The 17413-nt window shown below is 43.1% G+C and overlaps 1 protein-coding gene across 1 annotated transcript; it reads left to right on the forward strand.

Moving 5' to 3' along the window:
• Nucleotides 1-2979: 2979 nt before the first annotated feature.
• Nucleotides 2980-17071, forward strand: UGDH (UDP-glucose 6-dehydrogenase). The gene is made up of 12 exons (XM_015862486.3): nucleotides 2980-3120; nucleotides 3588-3756; nucleotides 5648-5749; nucleotides 7054-7254; nucleotides 7358-7555; nucleotides 8022-8169; nucleotides 8989-9083; nucleotides 11919-12049; nucleotides 12731-12864; nucleotides 13799-13890; nucleotides 13980-14090; nucleotides 15849-17071. The coding sequence occupies exons 2-12, from the start codon at nucleotides 3595-3597 to the stop codon at nucleotides 15957-15959; spliced, it is 1485 nt and encodes a 494-aa protein (XP_015717972.1). The 5' UTR covers nucleotides 2980-3120; nucleotides 3588-3594; the 3' UTR covers nucleotides 15960-17071.
• Nucleotides 17072-17413: the final 342 nt, after the last annotated feature.

Raw genomic sequence — 17413 nt, forward strand, 5'->3', positions numbered from 1 at the left:
CAGGGCTCTTCGCTTGTCCCTTATCTCGCCTCTGACACCCAAGACCTGGAGGCTACACCGTCACACACTTATTTTATCCTCTTTTCTTCCCTCCACACCCCACAAATTCCCCATAAATTGCGATCTCTCTGGTGCCATGTAGCACTCTGTACACAGAGGTGAAGGGCGGTCCCGCTGCCCAGCGCTGCCATTCAGATCCTCAGCTGCCCGTGGGGCGGGGACGTGGCCTCCATCTGGCTCTGCCATTCCTCACACAGACAGAGCACACAGCCGGCACTCACACTGCTACGTGCTCTGGCCACCGGGCTGTTACATTAAAACAACATCAACACTTGCGTTGGCCAAGTTTTTGAATGAAGCACTCTGAGAGCGTTGACTCGCATCCAGCTCAGTTCTGCTGGGGCTGCATTTCATGCGCACACTGAAGATGAGGTCTCTGAGAGCACGTAGCGCAGAGGCTGCTCCTTCTCAGGAAAGGTGAGTGGGTATGAGACAGGCCTGCAGAGATTGGGGCAGATCTCAGCATACACAGATGTACCTCTGGGGACCGAGGGAGATGCATTGTTAAAACTCGAGTATCTTTCCATCTTAGGTACCTTTTGGGGTTCACCTCCCAGCACTGCGTTACTGACTGGGTTAACACTGCCTAATGTGTAGCTGTGTCCTAAAACTCACAGCTACCTGTGAAAATACCCCTTCTCCTCTAGCAGGGGTGTATGAATCACGGTAGTCACCTCACTACCTCGGTGCCTCTGTGAAGTTCAGTGCAAGCTCAGCAGCACCAGGATCTGAACAGGGGGTCTCCTGGCAGCAATTGAGCAATACTCTTGTAAGTACAGATTAGTTAAATTATTATGCAAACGATCTTTAAAACGTATGAAGGAAGAGTGATTCATTAGCCCTATCAGTAGCTTTCTCAATTTTGATTTGAATGGAAAGAAAAGAAGACAAATGTTACGGGTGGAGCCGTGCCTCAGTGTGCAGGAAGCTTGCTTACATCTGATGGCGGCAGTCCTTCACTGACACTGTTGTTTAGCTGAACGGAAGCCCTGCCAAAATACCTTTCAGCAACCAGCTGAGGGAACATTTTAGTGTAAATCTTTCATCATATACATATTAAACTCATAAATTAGAAAGCCAAATGGGACTACTGTGTCCCAGGAGGGGATACAGCCACGAGCTCGTGCAGCGCTCCACACATGGCAGGAAGGAAAGGCTGTTTGAGGTCTGGGCTGGCCTTTATGCTGGAGGAGGGAGCCATGGGATCTGGTCATCAGGCAATGCTAAAATAAAACACAAAACCTCATTCCTCACGTTCAGTTTCTACTCCTGTGATACAGAGGAACTCACAGCTCACACCAGACCTTCAAAAAATGGAGCAGAATTCACAGGTTTTAAATTGTGTCCAGCAGGAGCCTCATCTGTTCTCCTGTTGCCTGGAGCTGTGCTTGCCTACCAGTGAGCTCTGGCAAAAAGTTCAAAGGTGCACCCTGAAGCCTTACAGAAGCCTTATTGCCTCTGTGCTGTGCTGTAAAACACACTACGTACTTGTAAACAAAAAATTAAACACACAGAGTCATTTAGAAGTTAGATTATTCAGTAACGAGACAGGGTCTGTGCCCTCCTCATACCAGTGAGTTCATGCCCTGTATATTTCCCCTCCCAGCAGTACCCTAACAACCAGAGCAGATGTTATGGGGAAACACCAAAAGCAGCACCATCCTGGGGATGATCTAGAACCGTTCTGGCAAAGGGAATTCAAAGCTGAAGTCCCAAGCAGGGAGCATGGCAGTGTGGGCTATCAGTAAGACCCTCTGCTCTGTTACCTGCTCTGGGGACAGCACGCTGACTGTGCAGACCAGATGAAGCCTGATCTAGTACAAAATAAAAGAGGACGATCAGAATGGAGACACCTGTGCAAATCAGCAGTGAGACAAGGCATTACTTGTTTCCACTTCAGGATAAACGCTGTGAACCTGACAGCTTTGCAGGGAGCCCTGGCTAACCACACTGACTCAGCACTGCGCTGCGCTGGGGCCAACACCTGAGCTGGTTCTTTCACAGAATCACAGAATGACCCGGGTTGGAAGGGACCTCAAAGGATCATGTAGTTCCAACCCCCCTGCCTGGCAGGGCCACCAAACATACACCTTTACTAGATCAGGTTGCCCAGGGCCCCGTCCAACCTGGTCTTGAACACCTCCAAGGACGGGGCATCCACAACCTCACTGGGCAGCCTGTTCCAGGGCCTAACCACTCTCCTAGTAAAGAACTTCCCCCTAACATCCAACCTAAATCTTCCCTCTTTTAACTTAAAACCATTTCAGCTGAAACGTGCGTGTTCCGTGGCACCACTGCTAAGGAACTGTGAGCTGTGATAGTCCCAGCTTACATGGGCACAGGGCCTGCTGGGGAAGGAGGAGAGATGGCAGAGAGAAATGATACCAAAGAGGAGCATAAAGGGAGAAGCAACAATTGCGATGATGGGTAGTAAAACCACATGACGCTTACACAGGAGGTGAGAGCAATACTTGGAGGCAGAGGCCATCAGATAGCTGGGCTGTGCCGGTGTGAGGGCAGGTCAGCAGAGTTCACAGCACCGCCTTGTCACGGCACTGTTTACAATGTGGACTTTACACATTGTATTACCCGCTCTATAACAACCTATCCTTGCTCAGCGCTCTGTGCTACGTGTGGCAAAAGGAAGGATGACTTTTCTTTTCCAGCGAACATCGCTGTTAGACCGAAAGTGATTCACGCGCATCTCTCGGTACAGGAACTCGGCTCTCGTCAGAGCTGCCCGAGGCGGTGGAGGCGATCGATCTGCTGAGCCGGCCCCGCAGCCCCCATGCGCGCCCGGGGGCCCTGCGGCCCCTCACGGTCGTAGCGGGGCCTGCGCGGAGCAGCCTGAGGTGTCCGGAGCCCATTCGCCAGCCGGGGGGCGGGGCGGCTGCACGGGGAGGAGCCGGGGCCGGGGCCGGGCCTCGCTCGGCTTCCCGGGATGAAGCGGCCGCCTCAGCCCCGCGGCGGCCCTTTAAATAGCTGCCCCGCGCATAGCGGAGCGTCGGCTTGAGCTCCTCGAGCATCACCGCCTCGGCGTGCTGCTGGGACCCGCGGGTGGTGAGTCCTCGGGGCTGGCGGTCCCTGCGCTCCGCCGGGGCCTCTCCCCTCGGGCGCTGTGGTTGTGGGGGTGGCGGCTCCGTTCCTTGCCGGGGGGTTGAGGAGCCGGGCCCGGCCTCCCGCCCACCCCTCCGGGTGAGGCCTGGCGCGGGGCTGCACGCCGCTACTCGGCGTCCCCTCGGCTGGCAGGGGCTGCTTAAAGCGCTGGGTTTCAAAGCGGCCGCAGAAACGCTTCCTCAGTGAGCGGGGTGCGCTGGATCCCGTGGAGCGGAGCTGGTGAGGGCAGGTCTGAAAGCCGTCCTTGTAAATTGCAGCTCGCCTCTTACGGCCGGGCTCCTGGAGACGCTTCTTTGTGGCAGCCCGATAGAAGAGCGCTGATGATCCGAGATCCTGTGACTCGGCTGGCTGGCCGATGACTTTCATTTGTAACTGTTGGTTCTCTTCCTCTCTTCAACCCCGCTTCCTAGAGCAATCATGTTTGAGATTAAGAAGATCTGCTGTATCGGTGCTGGCTATGTCGGTGGGCCAACTTGCAGCGTTATTGCACAGATGTGCCCTAAAATCCAAGTCACTGTTGTGGATGTCAACGAGGCTAGAATCAATGCCTGGAATTCAGACACGCTCCCCATCTACGAGGTAAACTTGTCCCCTATTGTATTAACTGTGCTGTTTCTCCTTCTCTCCCACCACATGGCACTTTCATGTGGCCCACTTTCTAAGCTTGGGAAGTGTGGCACAGCAGTGTCCTTTAGAGACAGCGTTCTGGAACAGCCATGTGTCACTGCCACTCATTAAACCAGTTTATTGAAACAATAATTAAATATGTCTGGTGCAGGAAAGTAACTAGGTTCTGTATCAAGAGCTGAGTAATGAAGAAAGAAACTGTTCTTCTAGTTGTGTTAAATGATGCTGACTTTCTCCTGGAAAGTTGTTTAATCATAATGGAATCTTTTGAGTCCTGCCTGTGCTCTAAGACTTGGCTTGTAAGAGGGAAAAGCCTCCAGCCTATAGCAAGACTGAACAGAGATGAGGAGAGTTCCTTTGTCATATGTATTCAAAGGAAAGTGTGTGTAATGCTCAGATTAGCAAGAAGGATTTGAAAGAAGATCATGAAAGTAGGAACTTCGTTTTGTATTAACACTTAGACTGAGTGAGTTTAACTAAACCCCACTTTTTTTAAAGCTCATGCACAAAAAACACTCCAATGCATCTGTTTCCTGGAATGGTGTCTTTTACTTACAAAGAATGTACAAAATCTGCCAAGAATTAGTTCAGGCTGTTGTAAATTTGAGTCATTGCACACAGAGGGGTTTCTGTTTGTTTCTCAATTTGCTCTTGCTTCAGCTCTTTCTTTGCAGTGTCAGAACATACAAGGAAACTCTAGTGAGCTACCTTTCTATTTACATCCCAGGAGGGTTACGGCTGGGAATGGCTGATGGGTTGGTCTGCTTATGTTGACCTTTGCTTTCCTCTTCAGTTAAATATTTGGTATAAAGTGAGACAGCAAAAATGTGTTGCACAAGAAAGATTCTGTTTCCATTTTTCTTTTTTTCCTCTTGCTGTGCTGTGAACTTTTGCCTTCTTAGCGATTACTCACCCCTGTCATGATGGTCACCTTGTAAACTGATAATCCAGCTTGCAGTGTGTGATTTGATTTTTTTTCAAACAAACCATAAAGGTCTCATTTGGATACGTTTGTCACAGATCAATTAAAACATTCCATAGTCCATTCTACTACTACGGAGGATTGTTCATGCACCTGTGAATGGACGTGTTAAAAGAGGAAGTATTCCAGTGCTGTAAGCCCTGTAAAGAATCTCATCAAGTCATGCCTGTGGTGCTTTCACTCTGTGGGTGTGGTTCTGATATCAACTTAGTCCTGTCCAAACATGAGCAGTTGACAAAAGGAGTTGTCTTTATCAAGCCCAAGCCCTGTGGAAGAAAGGTAGAGAGACAGGAGATAATGTGATGGGAGAATACTTTGAATGCTGAATCAGTTCATTAGATTTGAGCTCGTTAGTTTAGGAGGTCATGGATTGTGTAGCTGAGGTACAAGGGGAGCTATGGACACCTCATTTTGCCTGCAGCCCTGGAAATATTGTAAGATTCATTCTTAAACCTACTTAAAGAACCACTTGTAGAGTGATGCTATTTGTTGCTCGTGGTAATAGCATGTAAATAACCAATGCCTGCAATCTGCTGTGTGAATAGCAGCTCAGTGTGGATGAAATCCTTGAGACTGTGGTTTGAGCATTTTGCCTAAGAAACAGGATTGTGGTTTTTATGTTATTTATTTACTTTTTTTTTTTTTTAATTCTCTCCCTTTTAAAGTTGCAGAGGCATGAAAGCTTCATGTTTGACAGGCTGAAAATGTGCAATGTGGAGTAAAAGCATCTCTGTATCTGAAGAGGTTCTGTCTGTTTGGGCAAAGCAGTTTTACTGTTCTGTGTGCCCTGAGTGACTAATGTATGGTGTTCACCTTAACTGCTTTTTCTAATGTGCTTTTTCTTCTTTTCTTTCTCTCCAGCCAGGGTTAAAAGAAGTGGTGGAGTCCTGTAGAGGAAGAAATCTCTTCTTTTCCACCAGTATTGATGATGCCATCAGAGAAGCTGATCTCGTATTTATTTCTGTGAGTTTGTGTTTATTCTGCGTTGCCTTTTTGTTAGGAAGTGTCCTCTGTTTTCTCATAAGGATTCATTTAGCCATGCTGTGTCGCCATGCCACAGACTTGTTTCTTTTATGTACTGTGGGAAAAGTAGTAAGTGAGCTTTTTGTATTAGTGTTATCTTGGAACTTGTTTTCTCTAGCCAGAAGAGTACTTGGCAGACCAACAGGCCCTAAGTCAAAATGATACTATCAGTATTTGTCTTGGTGAGGTGCAGGGGGCCTCAGAGGAGAATATAGTGCAGTTCTGTCACTGTAGTGCTCTGAGGTCCAAGGGATCTTAATATTTATGTGGTTCCTAGATTAGGATGTAAGATCCCAGTCTGGTCACTGGTTACAAAGGTGGCTTATTTCTAGAAGACCTGAAATCCTGTGAATTAATGAAATAGGAGCTGGAAGGATTTTCCCTTAATATCCTTCATTAAAGTTATCGCTATTTCTAAGCTAGTGATGCCATTAGGAAGCAGGTTCAGTCAAACATAAACAACCTTATCAAGAAAGGTCATACTGCTTAAAATGTGGAGCTTAAAAGAGCTGATTTCTGTTAATTTTGGTAGGCCAGAGTTGGGTTTTGTTATTGAAATCCTCCTTTTTATTTTTTAGTCCCCTCTTTGTTAGGGCTCCTCAGTACAGAGCTCTCTTTCTGACAGTTGTTTTCTCCACTGAGGGGTAGAGTGAATGCTGTTTGGCTGGATGACTGCCATGTATTACCACCTGGCTTCCTGTCATTGACCGAAGAAATGCTGTTGTGTTTTACACATTGTTGCTATTTCTTTGAGCTTGTAATGAAAAGGATCCTCTGTCTTAATCTAAATGTGCTTTCCTGCATGTTTTCTGTGTACTTCACTGTAATGATTTCCAGCAGCTTTATTTACACTTAAGTTGAAAATGTAACTGCCTCTCTAGCTGTGAGATTCTACATGTAATCTTTGTACTTATAACATGGGACAGGAAACAAAACACAACTGTAAGCATAAAGAAATTACTGCTGCGTCTAGAATATAAGGCCTAAGTTTCACAGGAGCCTGCAGAGCTGCAATGAATTGCTCTTGTTTGAGTTCTATTTGAATAGAGGTCAGTGAAGACAAAATGGGTAACTGAGAAAGCTAATAGCTATTCATCTGATATGGCAACTGAGTAATTGTGAGGTAGGACCAAATTGGGCCCAGGGAAGCAAAGCATCTAGTTCCCTAACATAAGACCTACTGAATAGGTGAAATTGATAAGAGGCCTAAAGCTTTTCTTCCCTGACCGTGTTTCTGTAACCAGGTGAACACTCCCACAAAGACTTATGGGATGGGGAAAGGGCGAGCAGCTGATTTGAAATACATTGAAGCTTGTGCTAGACGAATTGTACAAAACTCAAACGGCTATAAAATTGTCACTGAGAAAAGCACAGTTCCAGTACGTGCTGCAGAGAGCATTCGTCGAATATTTGATGCTAATACGAAGCCTAACTTGGATTTGCAGGTAAGCATAACATCAGATGTGGATTCCTGAGCAGGCTGCTGTTTTCAGATATATATATTTTTGTCTGTTTTTCTTTATTTCACACTTTCCTCTGTGCTTACAGGTGCTGTCGAACCCAGAGTTCCTTGCAGAAGGAACAGCAATCAAGGACTTGAAAAACCCAGACAGGGTGCTCATTGGTGGCGATGATTCTCCAGAGGGACAGAAAGCTGTTCGTGCTCTTTGTGCTGTTTATGAACACTGGGTGCCTAAAGAAAAAATCCTCACAACCAATACCTGGTCCTCAGAACTCTCTAAACTGGTTGGTGTTACTTACTGCTGTTACTGTGATCAGTCTAGGATGCAAGGGAGACAAAGCTCTTAGGCAGACTCTTAGGGAAAGTAGATGGTGCAGATAGGAAAGACATCTGGGATTTGAAGGACCCAGTATGTGTCAATGGATGTTCATCTTTTCCAGTGATCTCAGTTGAGCTAACAGATGATATCAGCTCCATGCCTTAATTTTATTCCTGTTATGAGTTCTCTGCCAGTAGAGCAGCTACCTTTATAAAATGTTTCTAACTCTGTAACTTTAGTACTTTGTTATGCTTACATAAATGCCAGTTAATGAGAACTATTGCAATCCTGACTACTATGTAGCTCTATTGAGACACTAAAATAGTATTGAAGGAGGAATTACTTTAGTATCTAGCTCCTTGTTGACCTGTGGGCATCCTGGTTTCCAGAAGAACTAAGCTCTCTCTACTCTGGTTTGTTTTCATTGGCAGGCAGCTAATGCTTTCCTTGCCCAAAGAATCAGCAGCATTAACTCCATCAGTGCTCTGTGCGAAGCTACAGGAGCAGATGTTGAAGAAGTAGCAAGAGCTATTGGAACTGACCAAAGAATTGGAAACAAGTTTCTGAAAGCCAGTGTTGGTGAGTGGAAAAAATCATCTCCCCCCACCCCCATAATGTGTCACAGGTGATAGCACCCTGCAAAAAAGTGTCTTTCCAGTTTTGTTTGGCATTAGTTGCTGGTAGCCTGAGGAAGGGGGATGTCTCTAGAACATGTAATGGCCACTCTTAACTACTGTAATAACATGTGGTAGTGGCAAAACTTAGATTTATGAAATGAGATGAAAGTATTCAGCCTTCATGCTAGGAAGTGTGACTTGAAAATAATGCTACTGGACACCTTTTCTTTTGTAAGGACATGTAGGAATGAAAGTAAATAGTAAATGCATTACCAAAATTCCCATTAGGTTATTCAGCCTTTGCTGTGTTGCTTCTGAGACTGAGTTCTAGGGGTCAAGGGTCCTTCTATTAGTTGCTTCAATCCTCTCTTAGTTATTTGTGATCTTTGGTTCTTGCCTGTGATTAGATAGTCATTTAGAGGATGGGGAGGAAAGAACCTCCCCTTTACATACTTATTCTGAGGTAAAAACTCTCTAGATGGTACTATTAGAAAGTAAATAACTCTGCTGTCTGGAGGCTCTTCAGTTTCGCTGAGCCTGGCTTAAGTCTTACTTTGACTTAAATGGGATCTGAGGCAAACTGTAGAATTTTGTAACTGACAAAGAGCAGGTTGAGGAGTTTGATTCTGGGAGACTCATAAGGTTTTTCACTTACTAACAGTGATATGATGGAGGAAAAACTATATTGCAATCAGTGACCAAAAGCTACTTGGTTACAAAGATTGGAATGCTACCTTGCTAATACAAGCCACTTCTAAAATAACAATCCTCTCTTTTTCAGGGTTTGGAGGCAGCTGTTTTCAGAAAGATGTCTTGAACTTAGTATACCTTTGTGAGGCACTGAACTTACCTGAAGTAGCCCGTTACTGGCAACAGGTACGAGTTTAAAACTTCTGTATTTAATTATGACAGAATGATATTTCTTCAGTATTCAGCCTTAGAGCGTTGTCCATGTGCTTCTTCCAGGCCTTGGTGTTAAAGCAGGGATACTTTTAAACATACTCATCATGTTGGGGGTTGGGTTGAGAACCTTTTTATTTAAAAAAAAAAAAAAATAAATAAATAAAGTAACCTGATACTTGTGGGATCTTAGCCTTTGTTTGGAGTTAATTAACCTGTCTGGACCAAATGAATTGTGAAGTTGGCTAGAAGCAGTAATACAAAATGTGGAGCACAAGCATAACCTGGCTCTGTTGGCTTTGCAGGAGTCTATTCCCCAAAAGTCCCCCATACAGCTTTCTAGTTATCTGATGCCTGGTTGGATGTCACTCATGATTTTCTACTTGGAAAAACTCTCAGAAAACCTTGTGTTATATATAACTTTTGTCAGCTTATATGATCAGTTCTGTCCTGTAACTTTGTACGTCCCATTTGTATGGTTTAACCTCTAGCAAGGGGCTAGTTAGAATCCTAGTTACTTTCTTGCAACTCTTAAGTCATCTGCTTCTTGAATCAAGTAAGGCTTGGGTTTTATGCTGTCTGCCTCTGAAGATGTTCAGCTTGGTACATTCCATAAATGCTTTCATTAGGATAGTCTAGTCCATGGTAGAGAAGATTACAGTACTGTCATTGCAGAAGGTTAGTCTCTGCTCCATGAACTTTGTGCAAGTGCCCAGGAGGGGTTTGACTTAATGTGGGACTTGGGTGCTTTAGGGAAGGAGTCTAGCCCCTGAGATTGAAGTGTTGCTTTTAATCTGTGTAAGGTGTGAAGAGATTATAGACAATTCTCGGAGCAGTAGGAGCTGCAGGAACTAACCATGCTATCTTAATAAGATGGTGAACAGTGGGGGGAAGGGGGAAAGGAAATAGTGTCTTGAAAGAGACAACTTCAGTTTAGACTAAGTATACTTCTGAGACAACAATATACCTGATATCTTAGCAGCTCAAATGTATAGGAACACTTACAATTTTCTGAGTGTTTTCATGGAATCATTAAGGCTGGAAAGGACCTCAAAGTCATCTAGTCTAACTGTCACATCATCCCCACCATGCCCACTAACCATGTCCCTCAATGCCTCATCTGCTTGGTTCTTGGGCATCTTCATGAATGGTGACTCCACTACTTCCCTGGGCAGCCTGTTTGAATTCCTCACCACTTCCTTAAGAAACTTTAATATCCAGCCTGAACCTTCCCTGGTACAACTAAAGGCTGTTACCTCTTGCTCCCTCACTCTTACCAGGGAGAAGAGGCCAACCCCCCACCTCGCTACAACCTCCTTTCAGATCACTAGAAAATCAGGTCTTCCTTGTGCCTCCTCTTCTCCAAACTAAACAATCAAAGTTCCCATAAGACTTGTGCTCCAGACCTTTCACTGGATTTATTGCCCTTCTTTTGGTTTTATGTAACACAAGTTAAGGGGTTGTGTTCTTAAATCTAGTGTGTTTATAATGCTTTCATGCTCTCCTAAGAATGTTTCTTTGCAGGATTTCTAATTCGCTTAATCTGTAGTCAAATCAAATAGCAAGAATGGCTTCTGTGCAGCTAGGATAATGTAGAGAGTGCTGTGTTCATGTAATATGACCTCTTACCTGTACCTCTTGCTTTCTCAGAGCAATGTCAACTTGCAGAGATATAGCTACCTCAGCCCATACTGCTTGGGTCATACTGTAATATACATAAGCGCCTTAATAAGCAACTCTGTGAGTCACTTCCTCGGTGATATGAGCATTGCAGTGTCAGTAGTTCAGCTCTGTTCATGTACATGGAAGACCTTGGTCAAATTCTGAAGGCTGTGCTGATCAGAGCAGTCCTAGAATCCTTTTTTCTGTCTGACCTTTAGGCAGGACAAGGTTCTCTGATACCGAAGACTTCAGTACTTGAATGTACATAAAGAAAAGTCTTTTTTACCCTGTTGCCTGCTATCTGCCTGTCAAATCCCTTCCTTTACATCACCCTGCTGAATTACAAAATCTCACTGCTTTCACTTTTACTTGAAACCTAGTTCACCACCATCATTCAGCTGTATTGTTTGCACTGCATATTTCACAGGTTGCTGTTGATTCCTGCTTTGGGTTGGAAATCTCACAGTCAGTAGGGAAGAATAGTTCTTTTCAGTTCATGGTAGATATTGACTGGGTGAGGAGCCTTCTTTCTCTGTTCTACTAGTGATCTGGTGCTACGTGTGATAAGGGCTGGGGATCAAAGTATGAAGCAGGCTGGGAGGAAAGCACTAGAATAATCAGGCTGAGTGAATGCATTTCCATAGGACATCAAAAGCAAGGCACTTCAAAGTCTGCTTCAGCAATGTGAGCTTTGAGAAATTTCAGTTCACAAAATGGGTTATAAGATCTAGAGTTCTTACAGTAGCCAGAGGCATACAGGGAAGTGTAGGTCTAGCAAAGGGATGCCCATGTAACATCAGTCACTCTAACGTTGCAACTGCTTTCCATGTTTCTGCCTAGAATAGGACAGCCGTATTTATTTTTTTTTTCCTTTTAATTAGATATAAAACAACACAAAAAAAAAAAATAAATCCAGCCCTTCAACTAGATTGTGTGTGTCTGTAAATGCATCTGCAGTCATGGTTTAAAACTGTATCTCTCAAGTTTCAAATTAACTGAACTTAGTTTTTGATTATTTGACACTAAATAAAAACACTTTATTTCTCAGGTATCTATTAAACATCTATGGCTAGTTTGGCTTTATCATTAGTACAATTGGTTTATAGTTAATATTACTCCTCTAAGCCATAATGTTTTGTATAACTTCAGGTAATAGACATGAACGACTATCAGAGGCGGAGGTTTGCTTCCCGTATTATTGACAGCCTGTTCAATACTGTCACTGATAAGAAGATTGCTATCTTAGGATTTGCATTCAAAAAAGATACTGGGGACACAAGGTATGAATTCAATTAATTAACATGGATTCCCTACGCTTGCTACAGCTGTGCAGCTAAACCCACCAGTTCAGTTCTGTTAACAAAAACGGGTCAGACATGGGATCCTTAACCTCTTTTGAATCAATGATTTGTATTAGAGTGTTTCTTAAATGGGTGAGACAGTTGATTCTTGATCTCTACAACATACCTGAATTATCCAGAAATAAAGTAGATAACTTGTTCTATTTAGTTCCTAAATTGCAAAAGTAACAGCTGCTTCTCGAGTCCTTCCAGTAAAAAGAATGCTAACATTTTTGCAGCTGCTATTAGAAGCCAAAGTTCCTTCTTTGTTTCCCCAAAGATGCCTCGTTCTCTTCTCTTGCAAGAGGCAGTCTTGATACAGTTCTCTCCAACTACAATTTGATGGCATACTTAGGAGCGATGCCTTGTTATCTATGGTCAGTAGGATTATTGGGGCTTGGTACTCATCTCTTACATGCATCAGCAAAAGAGATGCATACTTCTAAAAATTACTCACCTTGGCCTCCCTCATGACTTTTATTTTGCTTCTGGCATAGATGATTGCAAGTCATTTCATGTAAAACCAGCATAAAGCTCTGAGATGGAGTATCACAACAACTGCAGATTTGTATTATTAAAACATACCGACTGGTTCTTTAACTGCTTCACTCTCTTCTGTAGAGAGTCATCCAGCATCTACATTAGCAAGTATTTAATGGATGAAGGAGCAAGACTCCATATCTATGACCCTAAAGTACCGAAGGAACAAATCATCTTGGATCTCTCACATCCAGGTGTCTCAGAAGACAACCAAGGTAAGGATGCTTACATTAAACTCCTATGCTTGCTATCCTCCCCTCACCATAGCTAGAAGAAACTCTATTCTCAAAATACAAGGTCTATTTAAATATTATGTATTCATTTTCACCATGGCAATGATGTGCTGTCAGTTACACTTACTAAAGTAGAGAATTGATGTAGGTTACTGTAATTCTTCTTTCCCTTTTGCTCTTATGGGCTAATGCTAAATCTGTACTATTGTATATCTTTTCTTTTGACAAATGCTCACTTGAATACATAGGAAGGGATTTTCTCTCTGTAAGTTAGGGAAGGACAAGCCAGAACATTCCATTGTTAGAAAGACTAGTGCTGTTCTCTGAGCTCCTTTATGCCTCAAGTCCTCTTGTCTGCCTATGTAAAGTAGAAGTAAATAATTCTGGAATTCACTGTAGAGCATCCTGCCCTGTATTACTTTCTCATTTATCATTGCTTCCTAATTTAATCTGTTCCTTCAAACTGGAAGTTTTTAAAGTAGTTATCTATGACTAGAAGTTTATGGGAGAAACAAAGGGTTTTTGGGACCCCTTTCCTTACTTCCCTTATGTGGGTGGGACAAGCAAATGATGGTTTGTGGTTAGGGGAGAAGACATAGATCAGGTTGTTTCCAATAGTGAGGAAAATGGCCCATGATGAGGAAAGTGTGTGTTACTTCACATGCCCTTGAATTAGGTGACGGGAGGGCTGCCTTTAGGCAGCTGCTGAGGCAAACAAATGCAGCTTACAGTGTACTCTGCCTTACTGTGGTGTGAACTGAGAGTTTAAGTAAGTGTTGAGTACTGAAGTATGAGCAATGAGTATGAGCAACCCAAGAGTCTTTGAGTAGGGTGACAAAGGAGGTTCTTGTTGGGGTGCACCAGACTCTTGCCAAAGATACTTGCAGTACAAAGCTTTATTTTCCTTCTGTTACAGTGTCTCGGTTGGTCACTATAAGTCAAGATCCATATGAAGCCTGTGATGGAGCTCATGCCCTTGTAATTTGCACTGAATGGGATATGTTTAAGGTAAAAATGTCACCTTGGTCCATCTTTTAACTAAAGAAGATAGTGCTAAACTACTTATTTACTCTGTCTGCTTTAATTGCCTTTCACAGGAGTTGGATTATGAGCGTATTCACAAGAAGATGCTGAAGCCTGCATTTATATTTGATGGCCGGAGAGTTCTTGATGATCTTCATAATGAGCTACAAGTCATTGGCTTTCAGGTAAGCAATTTGCTGCTGCTGCTTCTGGAGTTTATTTAATCCTTTTGCTTTTGCTCACTGCAGTGATTGAATAGCAAGGAGGGGGAAACCGTTATCTTTATGTGAGGCCTTTAAATTTAAATCAGTTTCTCCACTAAGTCTCTACTGGCACATTCAGTGCCTTCTGTATCTTCTGGTTTGAAATTCCATGCTCTTTTAAAAATGAATCAAGCTATGTTAGAGTATGCCATCTATACTCAGCAGTATAAGCAAGTCTTGAACCGCTTCTAGCAGACAAAGAACTTGACTAAAACTACAATTACCAAATCCTTGAATAAGACTACAGGTAAATCAGCAAGATGGATTTGGATGTATGTTTTAGTTGTTTCATATAGTGTATTCCCAAGTACAATGCTTGTTTGCATACTGGCCACAGATTTTCCTCTTTATCTATCTTCTTTTTGCACCTGCTTGAACAACATAAGCTTGTTTACAAGTCATTTAATTAAAAATTGCTGTAACCAGACAACTGCTGTGGTGATAACAGTGAAGTTGTCATAGGCAAATATGGTGTGCTTGCTTAAACAACTTTTTCAGAGTGCACTGAGGTAACTCGTATGTCCATCTTGAATATTCGTTTGGTTTCTGCAACTTACGTTAAATAGTTAAACAGTTTAACTTAGAATACTCTGTCTTCTGGTGCTCTGTGTGTGACCTGCAGTACTTTCTTGGCATGAGAAAGACAGAGCTGTTGAAGCAGGCCCAGAGGATGGTCACCTCTCCTCTGCAGAAAGGCTGAGGGAGCTGAGCTCCTTCTGCCTGGAGAGGAGAAGGTTTCAAGAGCACCTCATTGCAGCCTTTCGGAACTTGAAGGGAGAACAGGAGGGAGACAAACTTCTTACCGAGTATGGTAGAGATAGGTCAAGGGGAATGGTTTTAATCTAAGACAGGGGAGACTTAGATTGGATATTACAAAGAAATTTTTTTACTCTGAGGTGGTGGAGCACTAGAAAAGGCTGCCTGTGGAAGTCATGGATGCCCCTTTGCTGGAGGCATTCAAGGCTGGATTGGATGGAGCCCTGGGCAGCCTGACACAGTCCCTGACAAGGAGCAGGATCTGGATGGGCTTTGAGGTTCCTTCCAGTGATACTTAGCAAGTATCACAGGAAAGCTGTTGTTACTTACTGAGCATCTGAACTATTTATTTTTTGCTAGTTGATGCCTTGTTCTCTGTAAGCCCCACTCTTACTAATTCATCCTACCAATTTACATTAATTTAATGTAGAATTTATCAGAAATCTCTCTAATGAGTCTTGCAGGGTGCTGGTTTCTTTGTGTGCTTCAACTTTCTCTAAAGCAGTCAGCTGCCTTTTGCATTGCAAGTTGAATTATTTCAGAAACAACCCACTCCCTGAAAGAAGGTAGAAGCTGTTCTTTATTTACTGGATAGAGATCTCTAAACAGAGGAGGCCTGAACACACTTTCTGAACACCCAGTAATATTTGATAGCATTATTTATACTGATAGTTGTATGGAAGCTGAGGCACACAAATACATGCATTTTCAGGATATGACTCTTTAAATCGCTAAATGAGAACTAGTGATTTTCTAAGTTCTTTGCCCTTGAACTCTCAAACTGGTTGTGGACACACTGTGTTTCACAGCTTCTAGTGTTCCTCAGAAGTAGTTTTGACCTGGATTTAATTAGTAAACTCACTCACACTCTGCCTAGTTTGCCATGCTCACTTGCTAAGTGTTCTTTTTTCTTTCCCCCTTCAGATTGAAACAATTGGGAAGAAGGTGTCAGCCAAAAGAATCCCTTTTGCTTCTTCGTGTGAAATTCCAAAGTTCAGCCTGCAGGACCCACCTGTCAAAAAGCCCAGAGTATAATGTTTAATGGGTGCTGAAGGAATCCTGTCACCTTCTTAGTGATAATAATGGTAACCCTAGGCTTTTTTTTTTTTAAAGATATTTTTCATAAACAACAAATTTTACACTAGGAAACAGTACAAGTGAACTCAGTGTATTTTCAGATCTCTATTTTTCTAGCAATTTTGGTTACTGAGGATGGTACAAATCTGTTTTTAATAATTAATCAACGTTTAAGTGGAAAAGTTGCTCTCAAGCTACAAACTTCTGCTTCCAGAAGTGTTCCTACACACAATGCTCCAGTGATGTGAGCACAATAGAAATGGAGCATCTATTTTCCTTTAGTCCAGTTGCAGACAGTGATCAGGAACTCAGTTGGTCTCACTTTTTTTATATTGTCATTTGGGGTAATTGTTTTCCCCTTACATGCCTGCTTGAACTGGTGGTTGAGTTGAAAGATGAGTTCTATGTGGATTTTGGTAGTTCTGGGTTGAGACTAAGACAGAGCTGACTGCAGCTACATTGCCCTGATCCTGGTTGGGATCAGTGGGCACTGATGCAGCCCAAACTGCATCTGCAGAAGCCTTGTGGCACCCAACAGATGTCTATCACACACTTGTTGGCAGTGGAGTAGTGGCTATAAACCGATCCACTGGCTGATCTCATTTTTGTTTCTTAGTTCTTGCCTACATTCCATGTGCAGCGCATAATTACTGATTGATCAGATTCCTGGGGCATGGTTTTCATAAGTTACCACGATACAACTGTCCTTCAGCAGAAGAGCGTTCTGCCTGCTGCTTGTTCAGACACTGAATCTGAGCAGACATACCTTAATTCAGTGTCAGTCCAAGTAGAAACCAAGTGTTAGCTTCAAAGCTAACCTTTTTACTGTCTTTTCTGCTTATATCTTATGAATAAAAGCAGTATCTTAATGAATCTGCAAGGGTTATTCTCTGCTGTTCAGACAATTAAGAGACAAAAATTCAGACCCATACATAGTCAGCTTGCTACCTCATTTCATTAGCAGGAATTAATAATTCCTCTATTATCATGATACTTTTGCCTTTATTATTACTTTCTTTCTACTTGTTTTTATTCTCAATTGGCCAGTGCTATTAAAGTCCTTGATTATAGACTCTGTGTTTGGTTTGTTGCATGGGGTTGTGAAATGGAGTGTTAGAAAAGGATGACCACAGAGAGGATTCGGACTAGAAGGCATGGAAGTGATGGTTCAATAATAGAACTGTGTGAGCAATCACAGAATACTTTCTGAATGTGTACAACAGCTGTGCCTTCAAGTATGCAAGTCAGTAGCTGTACTGAGTGCACAAGATCAATGTCTTGGTAATAAGGACTGTTACTGTCACTATTTACCATGGAAATGTAGGTACTGTTTAAGCTCCAGGACAGATCTTTGAAGGTTTGAGGGACACAATTTGCAGGGGCAATACAAGGCAGTGTTAACTGGTTGTACT

Source organism: Coturnix japonica, chromosome 4 (assembly GCF_054131305.1).
Source record: "Coturnix japonica strain WE chromosome 4, WE-NBRP24, whole genome shotgun sequence".
NCBI classification, from domain to species: Eukaryota; Metazoa; Chordata; class Aves; order Galliformes; family Phasianidae; genus Coturnix; species Coturnix japonica.